The sequence below is a fragment of the Phacochoerus africanus genome, chromosome 6 (assembly GCF_016906955.1).
Source record: "Phacochoerus africanus isolate WHEZ1 chromosome 6, ROS_Pafr_v1, whole genome shotgun sequence".
Lineage (NCBI taxonomy): Eukaryota > Metazoa > Chordata > Mammalia > Artiodactyla > Suidae > Phacochoerus > Phacochoerus africanus.
The window spans coordinates 10,635,294-10,661,719 of record NC_062549.1 but is presented as its reverse complement, the minus strand read 5'-3'; the positions used below and the strand labels follow the sequence as shown (position 1 = coordinate 10,661,719).

At 39.6% G+C, this 26,426-nt stretch overlaps 1 protein-coding gene across 12 annotated transcripts in view; it reads right to left on the bottom strand.

Moving 5' to 3' along the window:
• The window catches only part of CYRIB (CYFIP related Rac1 interactor B), a 165,039-nt gene that overhangs the window by 4,406 nt on the left and 134,207 nt on the right, over positions 1–26,426 (bottom strand). For all 12 annotated transcript variants that reach the window (XM_047783244.1, XM_047783243.1, XM_047783251.1 and 9 more), the window contains 8 exons: positions 21,427–21,548; positions 17,099–17,204; positions 10,680–10,816; positions 8,576–8,653; positions 6,464–6,580; positions 5,179–5,258; positions 3,814–3,940; positions 2,531–2,601 (listed from right to left, as the gene is read on the bottom strand). In XM_047783244.1, the coding sequence (XP_047639200.1) occupies positions 2,531–2,601; positions 3,814–3,940; positions 5,179–5,258; positions 6,464–6,580; positions 8,576–8,653; positions 10,680–10,816; positions 17,099–17,204; positions 21,427–21,548 (838 nt within the window). The remainder of the gene's footprint in view (positions 1–2,530; positions 2,602–3,813; positions 3,941–5,178; positions 5,259–6,463; positions 6,581–8,575; positions 8,654–10,679; positions 10,817–17,098; positions 17,205–21,426; positions 21,549–26,426) is intronic.

Below are 26,426 nucleotides of genomic sequence, written 5' to 3'. Positions count from 1 at the left end.
TCAGACAGGGTGCTGGTTTCTAAGATGAGATGCCTGGGCCCCCCAAGACCCTGTGAAAACACTCTCCAGAGGTGGTAAGCTGGGAACCTGCCTTTTCCCTCTCCATCCTGATGATGCCAAAGCACACTAAAGTCCGACCTCACAGTAAACCTACGGCTCAACGATGTAGCATCAGGTACATGGGATTTCTAGAATAAAATCCTGAATTTGAAAATAGATTCCAACATTTATTAGCTATATAATTTTTAAGTCTCTCAAGAGCTTACGGTAACCACTGCAAGATGAAGCCATCTTGCAGTGGTTATCCAAACCCACCACGTACCTCACTGAGCTGAGAGAGATTCAATAAAGTCACAGACATGAAACTGCATTGTAAACCTACAGCTTAAATTGTGAGTTTTAAAAAGTTACTCATTATAACACTACTACATACCAGCAAGTATACTGGTTAACCTCACAAAACTTCCCAGGTGAAAAAGAAGCAGACACAGTATGTTTCATTATGAATAAAAAATAGTTCAAGAGCTGAGTTATCTCTGCAACAAACGTTTCTTTTCTGATTTCTATTATACATTTGGAAAGAAAAATAAAAACAGACTGGAAACTCTTGCGTCATGGTGCTTTTCTTCCCCTTCCCTCAAAGGCAGGCCACCGTGTAGGAGACTCCAACCCCCCTCACTCACTGCCACTGCCCTCCTTTGCCTCACACCAAACTACTTTTACACTTTGAAAAATAAAAGTACACTCTGGTTTTTTTTTTTTTGTCTTTGCCTTTTCTAGGGCCACTCCCGCAGCATATGGAGGTTCCCAAGCTAGGGGTCTAATCAGAGCTGTAGCCACCAGTCTACGCCAGAGCCACAGCAACTCGGGATCCGAGCTGAGTCTGCAACCTACACCACAGCTCATGGCAATGCCCGATCCTTAACCTACTGAGCAAGGCCAGGGATCGAACCTGCAACCTCATGGTTCCTAGTCGGATTTGTTTCAGCAGCGCCATGATGGGAACTCCACTTTTGATCATCTTAATAAAATAATTTCATGGTTCCATGCAGCTGAAACGACACAGCCTAGATTTTGCTTTAGGACGTACCAGGTGTGACTAAGTAAGTATTCAAACAGAGTAATAATCTGTTCTGCTCATAAAACAAGTTGGGAACATAATACTCAACTGGAAATCATTTTATTCTATTAAGCGAACTACAATGCACTGGAATTAGAAGCAAAGATGGCTTAGCACTTCAAAAAGTCAGTAAATAAATATTTCTGTGTTCATATAATTTTTGTGTTCAAACACAAAATAATCAAGTAACGAACAAATTATCTTTTTGGGGGGAGGGGTCTTTTTGTCTTTTCTAGGGCCGCACCTGCGGCACACGGAGGTTCCCAGGCTAAGGGTCTAATGAGAGCTGTAGCCGCCGGCCAACGCCAGACTCGTAGCAACTTGGGATCCAGCCGTGTCTGCAACCTCCACCACAGCTCAGGGCAACGCCAGATCCTTAATCCACTGAGAGAGGCCAGGGACCGAACCGGCAACCTCATGGCTCCTAGTCGGCTTCGTTAACCACTGAGCAACGACAGGAAGTCCGTAAATCATCTTTTATTTAGGGAAATTATACTACCAATTAAATCTCTGTAGTTAAGATGTTATAATGTACTGAGATTTTCATTTTAAAATGTATCAGGATTTTTAGGAGCTTTACTAATGAAATCAGTTAAGCTGAGGAGTTCCCACTGTGCCAGAGCAGAAATGAACCCAACCAGTATCCATGTTACATGAACTGTGATGTAGGTCACACAGATCCCACGTTGCTGTGGCTGTGGCACATGGGGGCAGCTGTAGCTCTGATTTGACCCCTAGCCTAGGAACTCAGACATGTCGTGGATGTGGCCTAAAAAAGTGGAGAAAAAAAAAAAAAGCCTAGGCTGATAAGACATCGAATAATGACGGACTACTTTTATTACGGGAAATGCACAAAAATAAGAAATCTGCCTTATGAACATAGAAATGTAATTATACTATTTTAAGGGAAAAGGGCAGTTATAAAAGAGTCTGTATGATATTATTTTATAAAATGATAACTATTATATAGAGCTATGACCACATACAAGTGTTAAAAAAAACTCTGGAAGGATATAACCAAAATGCTAAAAGTGGTTTATTTCAAAATAGGGAAGTTTCATTACTTCCTTCTTTTTAAAATTTTCCTGTTTTCTCAATTTTATTTATAACTACTTTTATTAAAAAATAAGCAACCCCTGCTTCAAGAGGGGCAACAAGTGAAAGCCAAACTCTTTAGCAAATAAATGAAGCTATTTTCCTTGGTATATGCACATGCACGCGTGCGAACACACACACACACACTATAAAAATATAGTAACCGATACTGGAAAGCAAGATTATCAGTAAGTAAAATGAGACCTTCACACATCTTACTTGAACATTTATACTCACATCCTTTGTGCGATTCACACTTGAAGCATTTTCTTACAGACGTTTTTTCTATATACATGTACCTGTACACATACACACCTGAGAGCATTGAGAAGACCTTCTACGCTATTAGGTGGCTGGTCCTTAAGAACTTTGATACAACCTTTCATCTAAGAAGAAAAGGAAACAGAAAAGGTAACATATCCATTTTTTAATCTAACATTCTTTCTCAAAAGAGTAAAACTTAAGCCAGCTCCACAGCCATGGGACTCCAGGAAGCTGAGCCTGATTACTGTGAAAAAGCAGAGCACAGTAAAAATACCACAGCCTTTGGAAACCACAGGGATGTGGGTTTAAATCCTGGTGTATTAGTCACTAACAATTATATCACAAATTTCTCTAAACTTTATGTCTCTATTCGTATACGGGAAATAACATCTACACCCTAGGAGTATTTTCAGAGTTAAATGAGAGAAATTGCTAAAATTCCTGGGACAGGGAGGTTCCTGCTGTGGCTCAGAGGGTTAAGAACCCAATACAGTCTCTTTGAGGATGAGGGTTGGATTCCTGGCCTCGTTCAGTGGGTTAAGGCTCCAGTGCAGCTGCAAGTGGCGGTGCAGTTTGCAGATGTGTCTTGGGTCTGATGTTGCTGAGGCTGTGGTGTCGGCCAGCAACTGCAGCTCAGACTTTCCCCCTAGACCAGGAACTTCCATGTGCTGCAAGTGCGGCTGTAAAAAGAAAAAAAAAAAAATTCCTGGGAAACAGTAATCACTCAATGAACGGTGACTTTTTTTCTATTTACATATGAATGAAGGCAAGAAGACTGGCTAGTAATCAGTAATCTACACATGAACTGCGAAGAGCCTGAACTAGCTGTGAAAGGGAAACGGTTCTCTGCAAGTACTGGTTGTAATTCTCAAGAACCAGATGTGAGAGTGTAAGGAGAAAAATTACAAAGTAGAGAAACCCCAGGCTACAGCCACAAATGATTATGACTGTGGGGGCGGAAGGAAAATATGGAGTCTTCAGCTTTTTTCACTGGGGCACCTCTACTAGTTTTTAATATACATTTGGAAGTAAATCTTTATTTAAAATGGCCTTTGGCCAAAGGAATGAAAGGACAGAATAAAAAAAATTTATTTACATATATTGCCAAATATGCAGAAGTATGACTTATGGGTACTGAGGTTTCCCTACAAGGAGATACTCTTAAAAACAGTACAATTATCCTTCAATCATTCTCCTCCGTCTGTATACAGGCTATGAGAAATACTGGGAGAGGAGAGGAGAGGGGACCGAAATCCACCATTATCACTCAATTCTGTGACAGAGTGCAGCTTGTCAGCCCTTTGCAGAAGTGACTGGGAACTAGTGTCACTTACATCAATTTTGGAAGTTTTGGCAAATGCTCCCACTGGATGTACGTGGTCGTAGAGTATTATGACGCCCACCATTACCCTCAAGCAGAATGACACTGTCTCCTCATTGGTGAACCTGCTTCTGTATTCCCTGAAGGGCAGAAAAGACATGCATGGATGAGGCGCAGCACCAACTCAGGAGCTGACCGATGCTGACAGTTGTCTCCCACCGAGACCTAAAAGGGACACTCACGTTATACCTCCATCTTCTCTGCACTGAGATTCCCAGGGCAATGCGGGGAGTGGGGCAGTTACCACCTGCATACTGTTCCTGTCTCGATATGCCCCTTGGTCTATGACCGCTTTTGCTCAGCAGAGATCAGACAGTTTCAGAGAAATCACAAGTAGCCCCAAAGCAAAAGTCTGGGGGTGGTGCTTTGAAAGGCTGTCATCATCCATGTGATGAAAGAAGCCACGAGTTAACAGAGCAAGTACATTTGCTACTCAGGGGCTAACTTGATCTACACACATCACTGTATTACTGGACTTAAATTTCCTAAATTTCAATCACATTCTTCTCTCACTTGGGAAAAAGGACTCTTGTCTCCTAGAAGGCAGCATGGCACAGCGGAAAGAGTCAAGAACCAGAATGGTGACATCCAAGCACATGTGTGGGGTCAGCCACTGTGCGGAAGTCCCTTCATTTCCCAGGACCTTCCTCCCTACAACGAGGAGGAGGAGGAGGAGGAATAGCTGCTCTCTTACATCTACACCGTCTTCCAATGAGACAGATTTGTAACAATGCTTTTGAAAATAAAAAGCACCACAAAAACTACAGTTATCTTGTAAAACCATATGTTATTCAGGAACACAGGAGGAATTCTTTCTGCCTACTGACAGGAAAATCCAGCCAGAAAATACTGTGGTATACATTATAAACGGCTCGAGAGAGAGGAGAAACCCTGAACAGAATTCAGGTTAGGGTTGGGGAGGGGGGAAGACAACAGAACTAAAATTAAGAGAAGGGGATATGGAGAATAATACTAGCCCTCTGGCAATAAGGCAAAGTTCTCTACGAAAAGAGAATGAGAATGTTTGCAAGAGGCATAAGCAGAAGAGCTTCAGAGCTCGTCCCTGCTCCCAGAAAAGCACCACGGACTCCCCTCCGGAAAACTCCAAGTCTATGACTGGTCTGAGGCACCTGAACACCAACGATACTTTACTCTTAACCAGAACTTACATTAAACTGTCAAATTAGTTTAATTTTGTTCGTATGTTAGCATTATGTACTTGAGAGATACTTGATTTCCACTTTCCAAATATGACTTGTTCATAGCTGTGATCATTTCAACAGGACTGTCAAAGAGAAGAGGATTAGCAAATACTCACGGCGTTTCAAGCATGACTCTGCACACACTAGCCATGGTGCTTAGACAATCTGTGGTGTTTTCTATCGGTAAATTTTTATTCTGTAAAAATGTACGGAGAACAAAAAAAAGTCAAAGTGAAAAACCGTTATTACCTAAGAAAAATTTAAAATCTAGCACAACATAAAAATTTTTAATTTAAAATCTGGTTCCTACTCTTAACTTTGTGATAAAATGCACTAGCGTCAAGGTACTGTTCTAAGCTCTGAGGACACAGCTATGAGCAAGGCAGCCAAGATCCACCCTTCGCCCAAGAAGCGCTTGCATCCTAGGGCTGGGGGAACAACCACAACGTGCAGATAATGCCCCATGAGCCACAAGGTACTTGGGTTCGATCCTAAGTGCACTGGGAAGTCACTGCAAACATTTTAATCAGAGGAGGAAGGGAATGTGGTTTATTTCTAAGATTACTTGGCTGCTCTTTGGCGAAAGGCCTGCGCAGTGGGTCAAGAACAGAAGAAGGAGTTCCCGTCGTGGCGCAGTAGTTAAGGAACCCAACTAGGAACCATAAGGTTGCAGGTTCGATCCCTGGCCTCACTCAGTGGGTTAAGGATCCGGCATTGCCGTGAGCTGTGGTGTAGGTTGCAGACTCGGCTCGGATCCCGCATTACTGTGGCTGTGGCGTTGGCTGGTGGCTACAGCTCTAATTAGACCCCTAGCCTGGGAACCTCCATATGCCGTGGGAAGCGGCCCTAGAAAGACAAAAAGACAAAAACAAACAAACAAACAAAAACAAAACAAAACAAAAAAAACAAACCAAACCAAACACACGGAAGAAATAAGAATCATCAGAGCACAAATGCAGTAGTCCAGGTGAGAGGTGGTGGGCTCATCTAGAGAGGTAGTAAGGGGTAGCAAAGAGTGACATTTTTAACTTCAGGTATTCAGTAGGGAGAGCCAATAAGACTGCATGATGGGATGGATATAGGAGGTAAGACAAAGACAGGATGATAGCCTTGAAGTTGTTTACTAGTCCAGTGTTACAAGGGAAGGCTGGAGAAAAGGGAGAGTTGAGAAAAACAATTCAGACTTTGGTTGTGATGCCATTGAGGTGTTGACCATACATCCAAAGGGCGACTGCGAACAGGCAGCAGATGTGCACACGGGGGCCCAGGGCAGAGGAGATTCAGCGCACACTCGAGTCCACCAGCTTGGACGGCATTTAAAGTCAGGGGACGCAGTGCGATCCCATCTTGAAATGGGCAGAAGAGTAACAACACAAGGAGTAACTTCCCAGCAAGGCTTACCTCTGATACAAATTTTGTTGTGGCATCACTTAAGGTTTTCAGCATTGGGGTTGCCTCAGCGTAAAACAAAGACATTCGATTTGCCAATTCATTATTTACTTCATTTTCTCCTTCTGCCTGTATGGAAAATAAAGACACCTGGTATCAGTTCATAAGCTATTAAATAATATAAAAGGACCAAGGCAGGATGCCTATCTAATGCTTGTTAAATTAATCTAATAAATACTCTTATAGACCCTCACGTGCACGTAAAACTTAAATACTTTTAAAAAATAGATTAAAAATAATAAGAAAAATTTTTAAAGACTAACTTCTTTAAAAATATTTTAAATAGTAAGCAATTAAATAAAACCTTGATGGGTTGCCTACTGTGTCTACAAGGGATCACTCCTCATGCTGTGGAAGTCAGAAGGGTGGCCCTGACATTGTACCTGGCTATACGAGGAGCACTAAGTATCCACTGAGCAACCACAAGAACATGCGAAGAGGCGATGACAGAAAAGGGGGCGGGTCAGGGAAAGACTAAATTGAACCGGAAGAAACTAAAATGGACTCATGGAAGAGTCAGGCTTTTGCAGGTGACGATGGGCAGGTACGTTAAGAATTCCATCCAGCTGGTAGGAAGAAAATGCTTTCAAATGACTTGGGAGAGTGTAATTCAGTGTAGCCAGCATAATAAGGGGCAGCAACTCGTGAAAGAGGGCTGGAAAGTAAAGCTGGGGTCAGAATCTAGAGCACCTTAAATGCTAGTTTAAGTTTTTTTCTTCTACCTGCACCAGGGAGCCAGTTACAGTGTTGGAAGAAAGGAATAACAATAAAGTTCATCTTCTAAATAAAGGCAACTAACAGTAGTGGGCAGACGGTACCAAGAAGAAAGAGACGTATGTCAGAAAGGAAGTTCTGCACAGTTATACAATAGCTGCCGAAAAGAGAGTGGGAATTACGACCGCAACTGGGACAGAAGTACTAAGAGATGAAATGGGCGGTGGTGAAGAGATCTGAGAGATTTCACTTGACAATGACTGGATTTACTTCTAATGATTGAGAATAAAAGGCAGTACAAAGATGACACCAAGGGGCTTGGCCTTGAGTGATGCCAGGATGGCTGCAGCAGAAGACTGGGTATTTTATTCTATTTCTCATGGTGAGTATAAAAAGACAGAGAAGGTCAGCCTCATGGCAGGAACTTGTCTACGAAAAACCAAACTAATGCATATACCAGATGTTCATGGAAAAGAAATTTCTCCTCCAACCCAGGCCTGTCTTAGAGCAACCACCTCACAAAATAGTTATTCAATGGTCTCCTTTGGGTTTTTGTTTTTTTTTTAAACCTCTTAGCCCATTTAACACTCCTTACATAATTATGTACTATTTCTTTATTAAATTATCTACTTGAGGTAAGGGCTGATCCTAGCAATCTCCTATCTTTCATACCAATTAGTACAATGGTCTTGAAACTATCTAGGGAAGAAGACAGATATTTAAATATTTTCTTCCTATTTATGGTTTTACTTATGGCATTTGGCATCTCCGAGGTAGAAAAGGGTATTCAACAGCTTAAGGTGAGAAGTCAAAGGGCTAATAAGCCTAAAGGAACCAGAAGAGGTGCTCTGCTCGCCAAGCAGCAGGCAGAGAAGCCATTCTCTCCCACAGTCAGAGCAGATACAGACGTGATCCAAGTGCAAGACCGCACGACTCCCTTCCTGCCAGTGCTAGTATTTCTCTCATCCCAGGGCAATTTTTCTCCAGGATTCCCCCATTCCAAGATTATGGAGACAAAAAACTCATAAGCACAAATCGACACAATTTTTGTGCAGTTAATTAAAATGAGAACACAAAGAGAATAATTTGTAAGTATCAATGTTATACAGACAAAAAGCAATTTTACTGAAGTAGTTGTGGGATAAGGAAATGGGTGAAAAAAATGGGTAAATACCATACGGTTTGCTACATTTTGCTCTTTCTTCCTACAGCTGTGGTTGCCTATAATTATTTTCCTACTAGTTTTGGCTTTATCTGAATGAGTGAACGAATGAGCAAATAAAAGATTAAACTGAACAAACTGAGAGTTGAATTATTATTATGACCCCCTAATTCAAAGTATTAACTTACTGGAACATTATTAATCCTCATACGACTCAATGTTCTTCTATAATAGCTGAAATCATTCTGTATGGCAGGATTTGTCATCTAAAAAAGATATTTGTGAAAGAAAAATGTGTTACGTACTATAGTGATAGTATAAAGATTAAGTGAAAGATCTCCTAAATACAGTTTGAACTAACTGACATGCCCCAATTTCTAATACCATTTTAAGAACTAAAATTGTTATTATCCAAGATGACTCTTTGCACGCTGTCCTCAGTCATTACAGAACATGGAAGACTGTGCAGACTGTTTTTCAGTCACAGTATACTTCCCTTCTTCTCATTAACGTAATATACAGAAAGATTGTTAACGAAAAAATAGTATTACCAAATAAAGACAAAGAGGAATGGGCAGGCGCTCATTTGGGGTTGTTATAACAGAAGAGGGTATGTGTTTGCGCGCACATGTGTGTGCGCCGCGTGTGCGTATGGTCATCAGGACAATCGTCAAATAGTCTATTTTATACACAAATCATTTGTGCTCAAAGTAACAAAAGAGAACAGTTGTCCATGATGTAATGCTTATAAAATGTTGGAGTTAGCAATCTAGCTCTTCCGTTTTCTAGGCAAGCTACTTGAGACCCTAGAAAGTCAAAGGACCTTCCTCAAAATTGGTTATTGTGGTAGAGCCTAGAACTCAGGTCTCCTGATGTGCAATCTGATCCTTCTTTCTTTACTGACTCCTTGTAACAAAAGGACATTCAGGAGTTCCCTTTCATGGCTCAGCAGTTAACGAACCCAACTAGGAACCATGAGGTTGCAGGTTTGATTCCTGGCTCAGGGGGTTAAGGATCTGGTGTTGCTGGGAGCTGTGCGTAGGTCACAGACACGGCTCGGATCCCAAGTTGCTGGGGCTGTGGTGTACGCCGGCAGCTGCAGCTCTGATTTGACCCCTAGCCTGGGAACTTCCATATGCCGCAGGTGGGGCCCTAAAAAACAAAAACAAAACAAAACAATCCCCCCAAAAAAACAGAAACAAAAAAAACAAAAAGGACATTTATAGGTAGACAGATGGGGATGGGGGAGGGTGGGGGAGAAAGGAAAGAGGGAGAGAGGAAGGGAGGGGGGAAGAGGGGAGTGGAAGAAATAGAGAAAAAATATCTTAACATTTTTATTTAGAAGAATATTGAGAAAAACTGGGGATGAGCATTAAAAAATTACGAAAGGTCTGGAGTTCCTGTAGTGGCGCAGTGGTTAACGAATCTGACCAGGAACCATGAGGTTGCAGGTTCGGTCCCTGGCCTTGCTCAGCGGGTTAAGGATCCAGTGTTGCCGTGAGCTGTGGTGTAGGTTGCAGACGCGGCTTGGATCCTGCATTGCTGTGGCTCTGGCGTAGGCCGGTGGCTATAGCTCTGATTTGACCCCTAGCCTGGGAACCTCCATATGCCGCGGGAGCGGCCCAAGAAATAGCAAAAAAAAGACAAAAAATAAAAATAAAAAATTACAAAAGGTCAATACTGTTGTTTCAGAGATGATTTTTATTTTTTAAATTCTGGGGGGCTGTGCCTGTGGCATCTCAAAGTTCCCGAGCCAGGGATCAAACCCATGCTACAGTGGTGACACCAACCACTGCAGTGACAACACTGGATGGTTAGCCCACTGCTCCACAAGGGAACTTTCAGAGATGATTCTTAAACAAAAATTAAATAAAAACTGAATACTGGGTAATTTGCTGGTTGCTATGAATATATCAAAAGTCCTGTATAATTTTTTTTTTCTTTTTACAGCTGCAGCTGCGGCATATGGAAGTTCCCTGGCTAGGGGCCAAATTGGAGCTAGAGCTGCCGGCCTACACCACAGCTCATGGCAATGTTGGACCCTTAACCCACTGAGTGGGGCCAGGGATCAAACCCGCATCCTCATGGATACAAGCTGGATTCTTAACACAGTGAGCTACAATGGGAACTCTAAGACCTGTATTAATTTTTACATCTAGTTTTCAAATTTTTGCTAAGGACCAGTAAACAGCATTTAAACACTTTTTAACAAGGTCTCCAGGCATCTCCTTCTAGTGCTCTTGGAAAGACTCACAATTTACGTAACAACGAGGACCAGCAGAACAACCCTACCTTGAGTTCATCAAACCGGAGTGTAAAATGAAGAATTTCTGCGAACTGTTTAGCGAGAGCCTGCTCTCGCTCTAGATGCTGGGTGGGAGAGTATGGGGTACTTGTCAAGGCTCCCAGAAGACCTCTTAAGGCTGCTTCTAAAAGAAAAAAAATTAAAAGAGTGTTTGCATCTCTCTGATATTTGTTTATTGAAAAGTGAGCAATTTTAAAATGTTTTGATTTCAATTCCTATAAAAGTAAAGACTCTTTAAAAATCAGATTATCTAAACACTCAAACTGAATACTGTTTACCAGAACAAAAACCCTGAAGAGATTAACTCGGTTTCTGTAAACCCTAATTCAGAATCATGCAGAATGTCAATCTGAATGAAATACTAGGACCAAAGGACAGTTCTCACACATTCACATTCTACACACTGTTAATTTTTACGAAATGGTAACTGCCACCTACAGCTAAGCAACTTCTTCAGTGGCACTGTGACCACAGGAGCAAATCTGTAAATGGGTATGAACAAATTACTTGGCATACTTTGAACATGCTGTTTATTTATAAACACCAAGTGCTTTCTCTCAGCCACTAAATGAAACCAAATATTTAGTTTAATAACCAGCTTCCTGAGTGTTTTAGAGCTTGGTATCTCAGAACTATAATATAAATATTCTAACTCATTATATAAATAAAACTTGTCCCCCTTTGAAACAACTGATATTTTTGAAATGCCAGGTTAATAAATGCTATGTTTAAAAAGTGAAATACTGATATTTCACTTCAAAGAACTAAACACAGATATCAAACTAATTCAGTTACAGATTACAGAATCAGTAAACAATGATAGATTCTACTCAGAGAAAACAAGAACTTAACAGAATTAGATGGTGATCTGACATTAATGAATAAATGCCAGATTAATATTTATTAATAACAAATTTACGTTAGATCATCAACCTTTAATCTAAAAAAAACCCAACTCTACCGTTTATGAAGACACAATTACAAAACAACATCCATATCATGCATTTAACCCAGTCGGTCATTTAACCTTCATCATTAACTCTGGCATAAGCATTACAGATGGATAAACTGAATTTCAAAGAAGCTAGACCCCCAAGGATATAGCTCATAAATGCCAAGTGTTTCTGATTTCACAGCCCCATTCTTTCCACCAATAAACTGCTTCTCAAATAAAGCGACATTCTTTTTTTTGTCTTTTTGCCTTTTCCAGGGCCGCTCCCGCGGCATGTGGAGGTTCCCAGGCTAGGAGTCGAATTGGAGCTGTAGCCACCGGCCTACACCAGAGCCACAGCAACAAGGGATCCAAGCCATGTCTGCGACCTACACCACAGCTCACGGCAACACCGGACCCTTAACCCGCTGAGCAAGGCCAGGGACCGAACCTGCAACCTCATGGTTCCTAGCTGGATTCGTTAACCACTGCGCCACGATGGGAACTCCCTAAAGCGACATTCTAACTAGGCTTCTGTAACCTTATAGAAGATTAATTTATTGATTACTCCAATAGTAAGTACTCTTTATGTGTCCATTATGTGCCAGGTACTGAGCTGAACACTTCAAAGGCATTATTTGTAATCCATACAGTAACTCTAAGTGATAGTTATCTTTTTTTTTTTTTAAATAGAAAGTCAGAAGATGTATTGGTGGTCTAATATGTGCCAGGCACTGGAGAAACAAAGATGAAGAGGACACACCCTACGCCCCACAGAGAGCCTAATTACACAGAGGGAAGACAACTTATTCTAGTTGGGAGCTATGCTGAGAAGTACCATCTGGCACCATGAAAATGTACAAAAATAGGACCTCACCTAGTTGAAGACTTCAGGAAATGATCTCCCTGAATGCATGACATCCGGGCTGAGACTGGACTGTGCACTAAGGATGAGCGAGAGTCTGCAAACAGTGGAGACAGATCCTGAACTGAGAAGAGCACGACACAGAAGAGAAACTGCAAGAGGACCAACACAGTTGGAACAGAGAGGCAAGAGTTCCCGCTGTGGTGCAGCAGGTTAAGGGTCAGGCGTCTGCAGCCTGGATTCGATCCCGGGCCCAGGAACTTCCATGTGCCTTGGGTGTAGCCGAAAAAGAAAAAAGAAAGAAAGAAAAAAAAAAAAGAGGAGCAAAACCTAAGACTAAAGCAATATGCACGTCATCTGAGCGCCACATGAAGCACCCTGGCCTTGTTATCCTAATGTCCCCGGAGAAACTTTTTAGGCAGGGTAATGACATCATCAGAGTAGCATTTAAAAACTCCACTTAAAAACAAACTACAGACTATGGGAGTATGGCTGGCTTACAGAAGTGCAAGAGTGGACATGATGGTCAATAAAGAAGAAAAAAATTTTTGGCTGTTTTGAAAAATGGTTTACTTTTCCCAATATTCAATTGATGCGTCAACATTAATGTAAGGAGAAAATAAAGTCTGAGGGATTTTATCAAGACTCAGGTTTAACTTCAGCATTCAAAGTGCTCTTCCACCCTGGGGAATGGGAGACATTTCCCACACCCACCTCAAAGGGTGGAGTCGTGTCGTGCGGCTGAGTTGAGATGGCCAATGACCACAGGAGGAGAACTTCTGTCCTGAATGGCTAAAGTCCTCAATGGCAGAGCTACCAGAAAAGAGAAACTCCAGATGATACATTGCTTATTTGCCTTTGAAGCAGCTAGATTAGGCTGGGGGCCTCTGCTAACTCAATACTATAATGCCCTGTAACAAAATGAGAATCAGAGACAGGATTCCAAAAGTGGCTCAGAAAGGGAGGTCAAAGAAGAGATGACATAGGGGTTGGTCTCTCTCTTTATTGGCCACACTCAGGCATGCGGAAGCTCCCCTACCAGGGACTGAACCTGTGCCAAGCAGCAACCAGAGCCACTGCAGTGACAGCATTGGATCCTTACCCTGCTAAGCCATAAAAGAACTCCTGGGATTGGCATCTCTGATGAAGCTCCTAAAACAAAACCATGTGGTTATGATTCTTATAAAAGGTATATGGCAAGGAGGAAATGAGTGGGCTACATAAGCCCTAAATTCTGGAAGAATTTAGCTGTTGACCAGGGCAGAAGCCAAAGCTACGTAGGAAGACTGTAAGGAAGAGACTGAGTGCGAGAAATAAAGACAGATTAGATTAGTCCACAAAGCAGATCGACTGGATGACTAGGAAGAGAAGCCTCCTTTAGCGATAAGATCATTTTATTCTCACCAGTTGCCACCCATCACTGTCAAAGACCAGCCCTTGAATCCTCAGCAGAGAACCCAAAGGATATAGACTGTGGGGAATTTCAGACAGCCAAGCGATAAGACCAAATTATTATGGGCACTTTAGAACTTTTTGAGTAGATTTTGATACATTTAGCCTAGTGAAAAGGAGTCAACGTGCTGGATAGACTCATTCATTATGACCCCTGGAGGTGGCCCCCAAAAGCCCCTGGAACAGGAGGAAGACTGATACACAAAGCAGATCCCACAACCTTCCCTCAGGTAGCTGCCTCAACTGGGAAGGCCTCAGGCTGAAACAAGCAAGGACAGGATGGTTCCCACGCCAGCAAGGTTCAACTATGTTGGCAAAGTTCAGTACCTTCCACATTAGTCAAGTGAGCCCTTCCCTGCCCTTCTATAAATATGCAAACTAGCAAGGGATCAGGGTCCCCCTTCTGCAGACACCCCATGGTTTACTTGTAGAGCTCCAGCCAAGCCACACTCTCTGTGGGAGTCTGAAGGGCCGCATGCATCTGCACGGCTGCGAGATGCTCTGTGTGCTGTTTGTGGTGTTTATCCTCATCTCTGGCTCAACAGTGAGGTAGGAAGAAAAGAGATGAAAAGGTTAAGTGGACTTAAAGCAGAGAGCTCAACTGACTGGAGGTCCAGACAGGATACCAAAGCTCAGAGAATTTAAACGATGTAACCAAGACCACACAGCTCCTAATAGCAAACACCAGAATTCAAACACAGGCCATTATGCCTCCAAAGCCTAAAATCCATTATTGTTGCTTCTTCTTAATACCAAGCACATATGTGATATATCAGACGTATGTTTTCATTAATCCACCACTTACTCATTCAACACTGAGTTCCCATCATAGGCAAACAAGGATATTGTTTCCTGTCAGCAAGAAAACTGGAAATTATGAACGAGGTTACTATGGCCAAGAGATGAGGAGTAAACCACCAAATTTTCAATTTGTACGTTGCTCATACCTTTACAAAAACCCCTAAACTACAACAATGAAGATTCAAGGCTCTCACACGACAATAAAAACAGATAGCTTTTTGCTATTACCTATGTTAATATATCCTCTGTTGAAATGAAACAGAACACCTGTGTTTAAATACACATCACTAGCCTGATTTAACTCCAACAGTCAAAATATGAGAAAAACATGTCTGACTAGTTTGGCCTATTTTACAATTCTTTTTTTTTTTTTTTTCTACTGGCAAATGATAAAAGACAAAGATAAGCTTCAATATCTAAAGCAATTTAACTTCAAAAGCAGGTAGGAATGAGAAACACAAGAAAAACTCTAAATAAGTAGAATTGAAGATAACCAAGATGAAAAATCCTAGGCTCTCTGAGGTTACAAAACTAAAGCTATAGATATCATAAATTCTTGAATGAAAGAACTGATTGTCATGCTTGGGGAAAATAATTTATAACTCTTATTTCTAGCAAGAAACGGATAATCAAGGAGTTCCCGTTGTGGCCCAGCAGAAAAGAATCTGACTAGTATCCATGAGGTTGCAGGTTTGATCCCTGGCCTTACTCAGTGGGTTAAGGATCCAGTGTTGCTGTGAGTGGTGGTATAGGTCACAGACACAGCTCGGATTTGGTGTTGCTGTGGTGTGGTGTAGGCCAGTGGCTACAGCTCCAGTTCAACCCCTACCCTGGAACTTCCATATGCTGCGGGTGTGGCCCTAAAAAGACCAAACAAAACAAAACAAAAACAAAACAAAAAAAAAGAGGATAATTTACACTGACACTTCTATCTTAACTATTACCTGTCTTAGCATTAGTGTGCACTGCATCTAAGGAAAAATAGCATTTTTTTTTTTTTTTAAATGGGCATTAAAAAAAACCCCAAAACTTCGGAGTCCCTGCTGTGGCATAGTGGGTTAAGAATCTGACTGTGGCAGCATGGGCCAATGCAGAAGCATGGGTTTGAGATTCTCCGGCCTGATGCAGTGGGTTAAAGGATCTGGCATTGCCACAACTGAGGCTTGCATTCAATCCCTGACCCGGGAACTGCCATATGTGGCAGGTGCGGCCATTTGGGGAAAAAAAAAAAGAATTTCAATTTTAAAGCAGAGGTTGCAAACACAAATGGCTAAGTAGTTAATATAATATAAAGAGAGAAAAATATAAAAGAACAGGATGCAGTAGGGACCTACTGCAATCTAGAAAGCACGTGCCCTAAGGGACGCAGAGTCGGCCTGCCGTTTAGCTTTACCAACTGAGGGGCAGATTAACTCATCAACTGTTGCCTAAGCTACTGATTTTTCCAAAGCAACCAAAAGATTTCACACACACACACACACACACACACACACACACACACACACACACACACACACACTAACATCTCAGGTCTAAATTTAGCTTGAGACCCTGACTTCTACAAGTACTGGTTTTCCCATTAAACTGTATGTACTCAGAACACCTATTATTACTACGATTCAAAAATCAAAACTATATGAAAAAATCTGTCAAAAACTTAAATTCAAATGTTTGAAATTTCTGATGCCTATCCATACCTTTCCTCCCCTACAATCCCAACTTTACAGAGTCAAGCTCTTCTAATTCACCTCTTTCAAATTACACTAGCAGCCAAATGGCTAAATCTCACCTCATCTACCTCCTCCTTCTCCAAGAACCCCAATTTTGCTTAGTCATTATATTAAAGGCACAATTTTGATTTCTGAGTAATTTTTCCCATGTGAGGGAAAAAACAAATGGTTTTGAATTCTTGTTATTTAATAACTCCCTAGATAATTTCACGTACAACACTAGCTTCCTATTTCTCATCCTGTACAGTTTTAGGTATAGGAACTTCTCGTCATCAGCAATGAGCTTCAGAACATAAAAATCTAAATAACCCAGAAGCCCAAGGACGAGTTCCCACATAAGGGAAGGATCTGCTACAGAACTGAAGAGAAAGTCTACCAGGTGATTTTCTCATGATAGTAACGGGACCTTTCAGGCTGCAAAGCATCAGAGATTTCCCTATGGAAGATATAACTGATTGAGAAAATACTCAAGAGCATGTGGTCAAAAGGGATGACTATAATCTTATAGTCTAACAAGCTTTACTACATAATATTCAGCAATGTAAACAAAGTATTATAAGTAACTTCTAGTATCAATAATTGCTATTTTTCACTAGGGAAGTCATAATGACAAAACTTTCAACTTACCTAACCTCTGAGAAAATTCGTAAAATTTCTTTAATTTGCCTACTAGTGGAACAACTGCACCCCATGCCTTCTCTTGCAACTTCTCATCTGCTGGATGCTGGATTGCCTTCAAAATCCAAAGAATAAAAATAGTTAGATTTTTAAAAATCACAATAGTACTATTTTCACATTATTTAAAATACAGGTTTCAGCAAACACAGGAAACCCTAGTATAATCTATGAAATTCAGAATAATGGACCCATGAATGCTGAGAGTGGCCTTCTCAACTCCATGGATACTTTAAACCTATTACAACACATTCTTCGTTACCGTTGCAATGGCTATGGATCGAATGGAATAAAAACGAACACGAAATATGTTTATATTATATGCCTTGATACCTTTTAGAGCACAAAAAGAAACCATTTTATATTGTTTCCCATATCACAGATAGGCTTTCTTAGAAATTCTTTGTTTAAGGATTATTTTAGTGGAATAAAAGGAAACCAAAAAAGTAAGGCAGTAAGTGAAATAAGATCTTGACTCTTGGAAAAGGCTGATGTACTCTCAGTAATTCAAATTCCAGGGTCGGTCCAAACTAGCTTTAAAAAAGTTATCGAACACTTCAGACCCTAAATCAACCTGTAAACTGTGATTTAGAAATTATGGCTTATTCCCTCCCTATTAACTAAAATTCTGTTCTGGAATCTAGGTTTTCTTGAATAAGGTGAAAAACCAGTTTCAAATGGGAAAGTGGAGAAAACAACACATAATCTAGAGACTCTAACATCAACATGAACAGGCTCTTTCTTTCCTCAGACATCCAAACCATCAGGCAATCATTTGTAAATAGAGAGGGTTACTCCCAAAGAAATATATTTTCTTGCTTTCGCCTTCCTGTTGCTTATGGATACTTTTCTTGATCCTTTTTTTCCCCACGACCTGATTTGCTTTCTCTAACATCTTCGAATGAGCTAAACACACCATTTGAAAGATATGAAATGCACAGCCAATACCTGTTTATAACATTATCAAAAGATGTAATGGCGCGCTTAGATTCTTTCCAAGACACTAGCACTGACTCCATCCACGCAAAATCAAAAAATAAGAAAGCAAAATAAAATTGAAACCAGATAGATGGAGAAGATGTGTCAAGTAAACAAACTTTAAGCTACAAACTTAAAAAATGGGCTAAACATTATTTAAGCAATCTGCTTTACAAGCTTGCCACTATATTCAAATTTCCTTGATTTTTTAAAATATAAATAAGAGTCTGAAATGAATCCTATTTATATGACTACCTAGAAATAGTGCAATATTAAAGAAAACCTCACATTACAAGATGTAACAATCCTTATTTCACATTAATATGAATATTTCAAAAAGACTTTGATATTATCCTGATGTATATGAAGGAAAAAAAAAAAAAAACCCTTTTAGCCTCAAGCCCAGTCTCAATGGTTTTACATGAAGTAGTAAAAATTTGTTTTACTATTTGGGAAATAAACAAATAGACACAATTTTTAAATTTATTTTCTTCTCTTCAGAAGCCTATCCAACCTTTCTTGCAAGGATCTAAAAGTGATTTTCTAGATATCAACCCATTCTCATAATATTAAAATGCTCTAGCAAATGTCACTGATTTTCATAACTGAATGAAGTTAACTATTTCCCTGGCCTTGCCTTGCTTACATTTAGAACTGAACACATTTACTCCTCGTTTATTGTAGTATTTTATGGTTCGCCTTACAGAATTCTGAGTCTTTCTTCTCTCAGATGGGTTTTACCGCTGTTAGATAACACTTCTGGAACAGTACCCACTGTAGCTTAACATGCGAAAGGGCACTCAGTAAAGCGTCAATAGTGGGTCTGTCATGGAGTAGGTAGTATGACTCATTTCAAAAATGTTAACACTTCTGGATATATCAAAACATATTCGGAAAGTACTTGTTTCTCTCTCTAGAGAAATTAAGAATTTCAAAGAAATGGTTACATGCCTTCACTTACTGAAATCTTAAGGTTTTACTCAAGCTAAAGACATTGGCAAGATTAGTCTAAAGCTCTTTCATTTATTTCTTCAACAGCTACTAACTGCTTATTGCACTGTACTAGGAGCTGATAACACAAAAGTAAGTAAATCCCAAGTTTATGTACCCTCCTCAAGCTAAAGCTGCAGCAGTGAAGATATAGACATCAAATATCAAATTTTTTTAAGTGATGGCTACCATAAAAGAAACATGAGCAAAATGCCAGGGCAAAAGAGTGCAGCGAAAAAGAGTATTATTGAGATTTGAAGAAAAGGTATGAATTGAACAGGAAAAGAAAAAAGAAGGGCATATTCCAGGCAAAAACAAAGGCAAGGAACTATACATGCGCAAGAAACATCTGGGACACAAGCAGTCCAGTGCAGGAGAGGTAAAACACAGAATTTACACGACCTATAAATTCCCTATTAGCAGCGCCTGTTGTGGCGCAGGGGAAACGAATCCGACTAGGAACCATGAGGTTGTGGGTTTGATCCCTGGCCTCATTCAGTGGGTTAAGAATCCGGCGTTGCCGTGAGCTGTGGTGTAGATCACAGATGCGGCTTGGATCTGGTGTGGCTGTAGCTGTGGTATAGACCAGCAGCTGTAGCTCTGATTTGACCCCTAGCCTGGGAATCTCCATGTGCTTCAGGTGAGGCCCTAAAAAGACCAAAAAAAAAAAAAAAATCCCTACTGCTGACACCACCAACTGCTAATCTAAACTAGAAACCATGGTTTCTAACTCCTCTTTCTCCTCTACATTAAACATCCAGTCTATCACCCAAACCTCTGGCCCCTTGGTCCAAAACACTTACTGAATTGTCATCTTCAGGTGTCTACACTTAATTCTTCCTTCACTAGTACTCCAAATGTCATTAGAGGAATCAAGTTAGATATGGAATGTAAACCCAAGAGATCAATCCTTGATAACCTCTGCACTATTAAGTTATAGAGAAGAGACACAGAAACACAAGGGTGGGAAAAAATGAAGCAACAAAGTGTGAGCTATGCCTTCAAGAACTGTGGTAACGAGAAAAAAAAGAGATAAGGTTCAGAGGCCAGGGAGTTTCTTTAGGTAGTATAGGACACCTGAGTATGTGTACGTGCTGAGGAGAAGGAGTCAATAAAAGAAAAACATAAAGAAGATGTAATTAAGGAGTTCCCTTCGTGGAGCAGTGGTTAACAAATCCGACTAGGAACCATGAGGTTGTGGGTTCGATTCCTGGCTTCACTCAGTGGGTTAAGGATCCAGTGTTGCCATGAGCTGTGGTGTAGGTCACAGACATGGCTCGGATATCCGTTGCTGTGGCTCTGGAGTAGGCCGGTGGCTACAGGTCCCGACCCCTAGCCTGGGAACCTCCATACACTGCGGGAGCAGCCCTAGAAAAAGGAAAAGGACAAAAAAAAAAAAAGGATGTAATTAAGAGAAAGACATTAGAAGAGTAAAGCCAGAAAAGAGTGGAAGAATAAACTTAGAGAAGTTAGTCTTGGTAAGAAGCGGGGACACAGCTTCTTTTGAAAAAACGGAAGAAATGGATGGAAACCTGGATAAGTTCAGAGGTTTGGGAGAAAAGCAAGTGGAGAGAGACCACACCAAACATGTGCTCTGTGGTGTGAAGTCATTAGACAGAGTTAGGGGGTCCAGCCCGCATGGATGGTTTCAGCGTTCTCCTAGGAAGCTTGGGAGGAACAGAAAAGCAGAAAAGCCACGCACAGTTTGATGTTCTCACCTCTCTCCACGATCACTATGACTAGCAGTCTCACCCCACCCCCCAACGGATGTTGTAAATTTCAGGTGTGACACTAAACCAAAAAATAAAACTTTCTTTAAATACACATAATTTACATATTTATAGAACCTTGTTTTCCTTTTACACTTACATCACTGTAACCACTTTCGAAATAGTGCAAGTGACCATTCTTTAAACACAATACTCAAGATGCAATAGACAAGTATAGAAAACAAAGGATTAAAAGAAGAGGAATGGGAGTTCCCGTCGTGGCGCAGTGGTTAACGAATCCGAATAGGAACCATGAGGTTGCGGGTTCGGTCCCTGCCCTTGCTCAGTGGGTTAACGATCCGGCGTTGCCTTGAGCTGTGGTGTAGGTTGCAGACGCGGCTCGGATCCCACGTTGCTATGGCTCTGGTGTAGGCCCGTGGCTGCAGCTCCGATTGGACCCCTAGCCTGGGAACCTCCATATGCCGCGGGAGCGGCCCAAGAAATACCAACAACAACAATAACAACAACAACAACAAAAAAAAAAAAAAAGAAGAGGAACGTAGTAATTTTCAGTTTACTGGAAAATGTATAAAGATGCTTTACCTCTCGTATTTCATGGCCAGCTCCTCTATACGACTGCAAGTCCTCCAAGATGCCCTCTGCATCTTTTAGCACTACATTCACCTGATTATAAATTTCCTTCTCAGATTCTGTAGGCTGGGCATCTAAACAGCAGGAAAGCACAAGAAAATTGACAGTCACGTGATTTTTTTTTAAGTACATGTATAATAACTCTGAGCAATGAATAATCCAGTTTTCTAAGGATGACTAACATTGACTATTTTGCCACATGCTAACTTTGCACTTCTTAGAAAGACTGATAGTTTTTCCATAGTTCTGCACTTGAATAATTAGCCTTAAGTTGATAAATATCACAAAGAGGCAAGGAACACCAAATATTACTGTTTATTTTAGGTTATAAATTATAATGTGGTATATTAAATAAACTTGAGAATTATAAATCAAAATTTAAACCGAGTGCTCATAATCACTGTTTGTACTACACCCATCACTAGGTGTAATGACTGTAAATGCCTGAGTAATGATCTATTTTAATGCAACAGAAATGAAAGGCCTACTAAGATATCTTGTTCATCTCTTAAGACAAGCTATTTTCTGAAAAAGTTTATTTTAATGATTGAGTTTTGATATAATAAATTAGAAGCTTTTTAAAAAGGATTTTTAGATGCTCCCCTTTCCTAGAAACTGCTTTATATTCTGTAGCAATGAACTTCTCTGCTGATGAACAAAAGGTACAGATTCCTGTGCAGAGGAGTTGATTATGAAACTGCTCCAGAATTACTAGGCTGCTGAAAACTAGAAGCTTTAAGGTATGATACTATCACTGAAATTTGGAAATACTAAAGCAAAAACTGAGTTGCTATACATATTTGGGACTGAGTGAGAGAAGAAAAATGAAGGGAGAATTAAACTTATAAAAAGCATAATGGGGAACACAAACATATGGGCATTTCCATCACCTGCGGTGTTAGCCACAGAACATGGGTTACTAGATGACTAAATTTGGATTTCTCTCTGTTAGACTCAAAGTGACAAAAACCCTATTTTTAACACCCTGGTAATTTGTTTCTCTAAGGATAAATCCTTTTTAGTCAATAAATTTTGTTGAGAAAAACGGATGATCTATGAAGAAACCGAGTTTTTCCATAAATCTTTCCAACAAGACCCCATTCAATACTACAGATAAGGCATAAAGCACTTAAAATGATCAATATTTTGATTTCCATATGTTTTAGACAGCAATTGCGGTGTCAGAATTCTTCCATGCTAAAATTTTCTCTCCAACTGTGGAGGCAGGGGAAAGAGACTAAATTTATAATATGAATTAAGAATATTTCTGATAAATCTCTTGTTTACCAATCACATAAAACTAGTACCTAGACTTCTCTGCACAGACTCCACCTCTCCACAAATATACAAGGATCTTTTGATTCCCTTCCCTAGAAAATTTTAAAAAACTTAGTTCACACATCAAACTAGGCGTTCAGATGTCTGTAACTTTATTTTGCACTTGGGGCAAGTCATAATTCAATTCCATCTATTAAACTTGCCAAATAGTCAAAAATATATCATTTACATTTTTAAAGCAACAATTACAATACTAAATTTTAATTTTAACATACTTAAGACAGTACTACAGCAACAATAAGTAACATTCACATGCAAAAGCCAACTTAAGAATGTGTGTTCTCATATCTGTTCCCTTATTTTTCAAATTCTCTTTAAGAAATCAGCTATTTTTTAAATGAAAATGCTATGACAAAATAATTACACAAGAGGAATCAACTGAAAATTAAAAAGACTCTGTGTCCAAAGCTACAAAAGTATTACTAGGAGCAAATACTGATATTGTAGCTAAATGATTTCTTAAAAATCAGAGCCTCTCATTTAGCAGTAATATTTTTTCACATTTAGCCAGACCAGTCTCCAAAGTGGTTAGACACACTCTAAAAAAAAAGTACACCTTAACAACTTTTATACTTACACCAGATGCAGTAGAGAAAAATAGTTTACATGCAAAAGACAGCAATTTTATATTTTTTCATATGGAATCGTGAAACTATAGACATAACATCAATAGTAGACACATATCATAGTTTGAATTCATGAAGTGGGAATTCATGACAAAGGACAATATTTTGACTATTATATGTTAAGAGATATTTGTGAAGTTTGAAAATACTAAATAAACTATGTTTTTTGGGTGTGGTGACTAGTTATTAACAGAAAAATATGACACTGAGAATTACACACAAAAGAAATATTATCAAGTAGACTTAAATAGACCTTGGAAGTGGTTAATAATTATTAAAGGTTTAGTAAGTACCAAGAAATTTAAAAATAAAGGAGAAGATTCCAGTTTCCCCTAAGGGCAGAAAAAATACCCAGCACCACACTTATTAAACATTTTTTAGACTGTCACAGGAAAGTCACATTTATAATTTTGAAAGCTGCTGAAGACTGCTGTAGAAATGAAGACAAACAGAAAAGAGCAGACAGGTAAGCACTACTTTACTGAGAGCCAGTCATGCAAAAGGGTGAAATACTAAGGAGGGGAGAAGACTGTATAAAACAAAGCATTTTTTTCCAAAAATGGTATCATATAATGCAACCAAGACTTGTCACTTTGATTTTTCATAGCAAAAAATGAAAAATTTTATCACTCGAGGAAAAATGTATCACTTAGCTAACTAACAAAAGGACATTCATTTGATTGCAAAACGCATCTTCTATCAAGAGTAGGTATAGTGATTATTCATCGAGCTTAGTTTTAAAAGCTGTTCAAGGGAAACTGAAGTGTGCTTCAGTTGCTCTTACTAAAGGTAAAATTAATTATTTTACTTATAATTTCATACCAGTTTCCTACAGAAGAATCACTGAAAATAATTTTAGAAATTTTGGTACAAAAGGAGGCAAAGATCAGCTACAAAAGGAAAAAAATTGAAAAGTGACATAAAAGTTTTAATTGTGACAAGGGGTCTTTCTGCTTTAATCTTGCATTCATTTATTCAGTAAATATTTAAAAATTTGATCTCCGCAAGTTTCATCGAGGCAGGGCCCAACGTATTGTATACACCACTTAACAACATGTAAACTCAGCACCTAGATTTTCCATAATAAGTACTTTCTGAAGGAACATGAGTTAAAGAAGGCTATTACTCATTTTAATCTCTAAACAGATATAATCCTACATCACTTTAGAAAAATAAATGTAAGAAAGTGCCACCGGAATAGCTATTTCAAAGTACAGGACAAAAGCAATTGAAAATATACAAGAGATAAAGTGGAAAAACGAAGTTAGACTAAGAGATTGGATATTATCAATAGTTTTTTAAAATGGGGGGGCAGGAAGAACAGGTAACACAAAAGACACAAGAATCAGAGGAAATGTATGACTAAATGGAAAGGTATTATAACAAAAAAATCAGAGAAGGCAGGATTCTATTTCTCACAGATGACCACCTCCATTTATTTTGATCTACCCAGAGCTAAGTAAATCAAGGTGACCTACTGAAGACCGAACTTCTGTGATTACAAAGCACTATGCTAATGCTGGGAAGTGACATAAGTAAGTCTCTTTTCTTCTACAAAATAATTTAGTGAACTAACAAACATAGCAGTTAGGTAAAGAGGCTGTACAGGTTCAGTGCTTTTTGAATGCTGTCATCAGCATAACTGCCACCAAATTTTATGGGGCAATTCTGAGTTACATCTTTTTTTTTTTTTTTCTCCTGTTTAAGGCCAGAAGTGCAGCATATGGAAATTCCCAGGGGTCTAATTGGAGCTGTAGCCACCAGCGGACGCCACAGCCATAGCAATGCCAGATCTGAGCTGCATCTGTGACCTATATAACACAGCTCATGGCAACGCCGGATACCTGACCTGCTGACTGAGGCCAAGGATGGAACCGGCATCCTCATGGATACTAGTTGGGTTCATTACCAGTGGGCCACAAAGGGAACTCCCTGGGTTTACATCTTAATTAACAATTATTCTTAAAATCATACAGGTAAAATTTGTTTTAAGAAAAAGATCCTCTTTCTAGTACTTTGAATAGATAACATTATGTTTCACTGAACACAGAATGTCATTTCACACCTTAAGGTTTTTTATATGTTGTTTCTTCTTTCTACATTCTTTCCTAAATTCATCCTCCACAATCCACCTCAAATGTTACCCTAGGAATGTCTGCCACCATGCCCAATCTACCCATAGCTAAGATAAATTACTCCCCTTCCTGACCTACACTTGAATAATATAAACTATGTAAATAATTAGCCTGCATTTCTACCTAATCTGCTGGGATTGAGAGCTCTCCAAAGGGAAGGGGTGCATCTTAGTTATCTTTGCATCCCCAGTACCTACTGGCTGGCATAGAGTAGGCAAGCTGAACTGAAGTGAAAACCAGTGTGTGTGTGTGCACGCACAGGAGGGGACAATGGTTTACTTTAAAGACAGTCCTCATTTTATAAACTACAGGATTTCCTCAAACCACGCTTTAAAAGCACTAGAATAGTTACTTTTCATACAGCTTGATGCAAAATGCCAGTGTATCCATCTAGTATGAAATTATTTCTATAGTTTCTATAGCCCAGCCATGGAGATGCACTGAACTAGACTTAACTAGAATGGTGGGAATAGCAAAACTAAAGTATTCTAATAACCTTAATATTACTGTTCTAGAAATAAAACAATGAAGTACTAAATACTGTTTAAGAAAAGAATATTACTTTATTCTCAGTAATCATAATGAACTGGCAAATCAACTGTGTGGCAAATCTGAACCTGGTGTAAGAGTTTAAAGAGAGGAACAGTTCCAAGAGGTCACTACAGTAGCCTAATGATAAAATACATTAACAAATGCATATCTCTAAAAAGGAGACAAATATGCAAATGGATAGGAGATAAAATTGATTAAAAGGACTCTGTTAGAGTCAAAAGAAAACATTTAAAAATCTAAGAATTAACTACAGACAAATTCTGGCCTAGTTTGCAGTTTGTTTTCACAAAATTTCATTTAC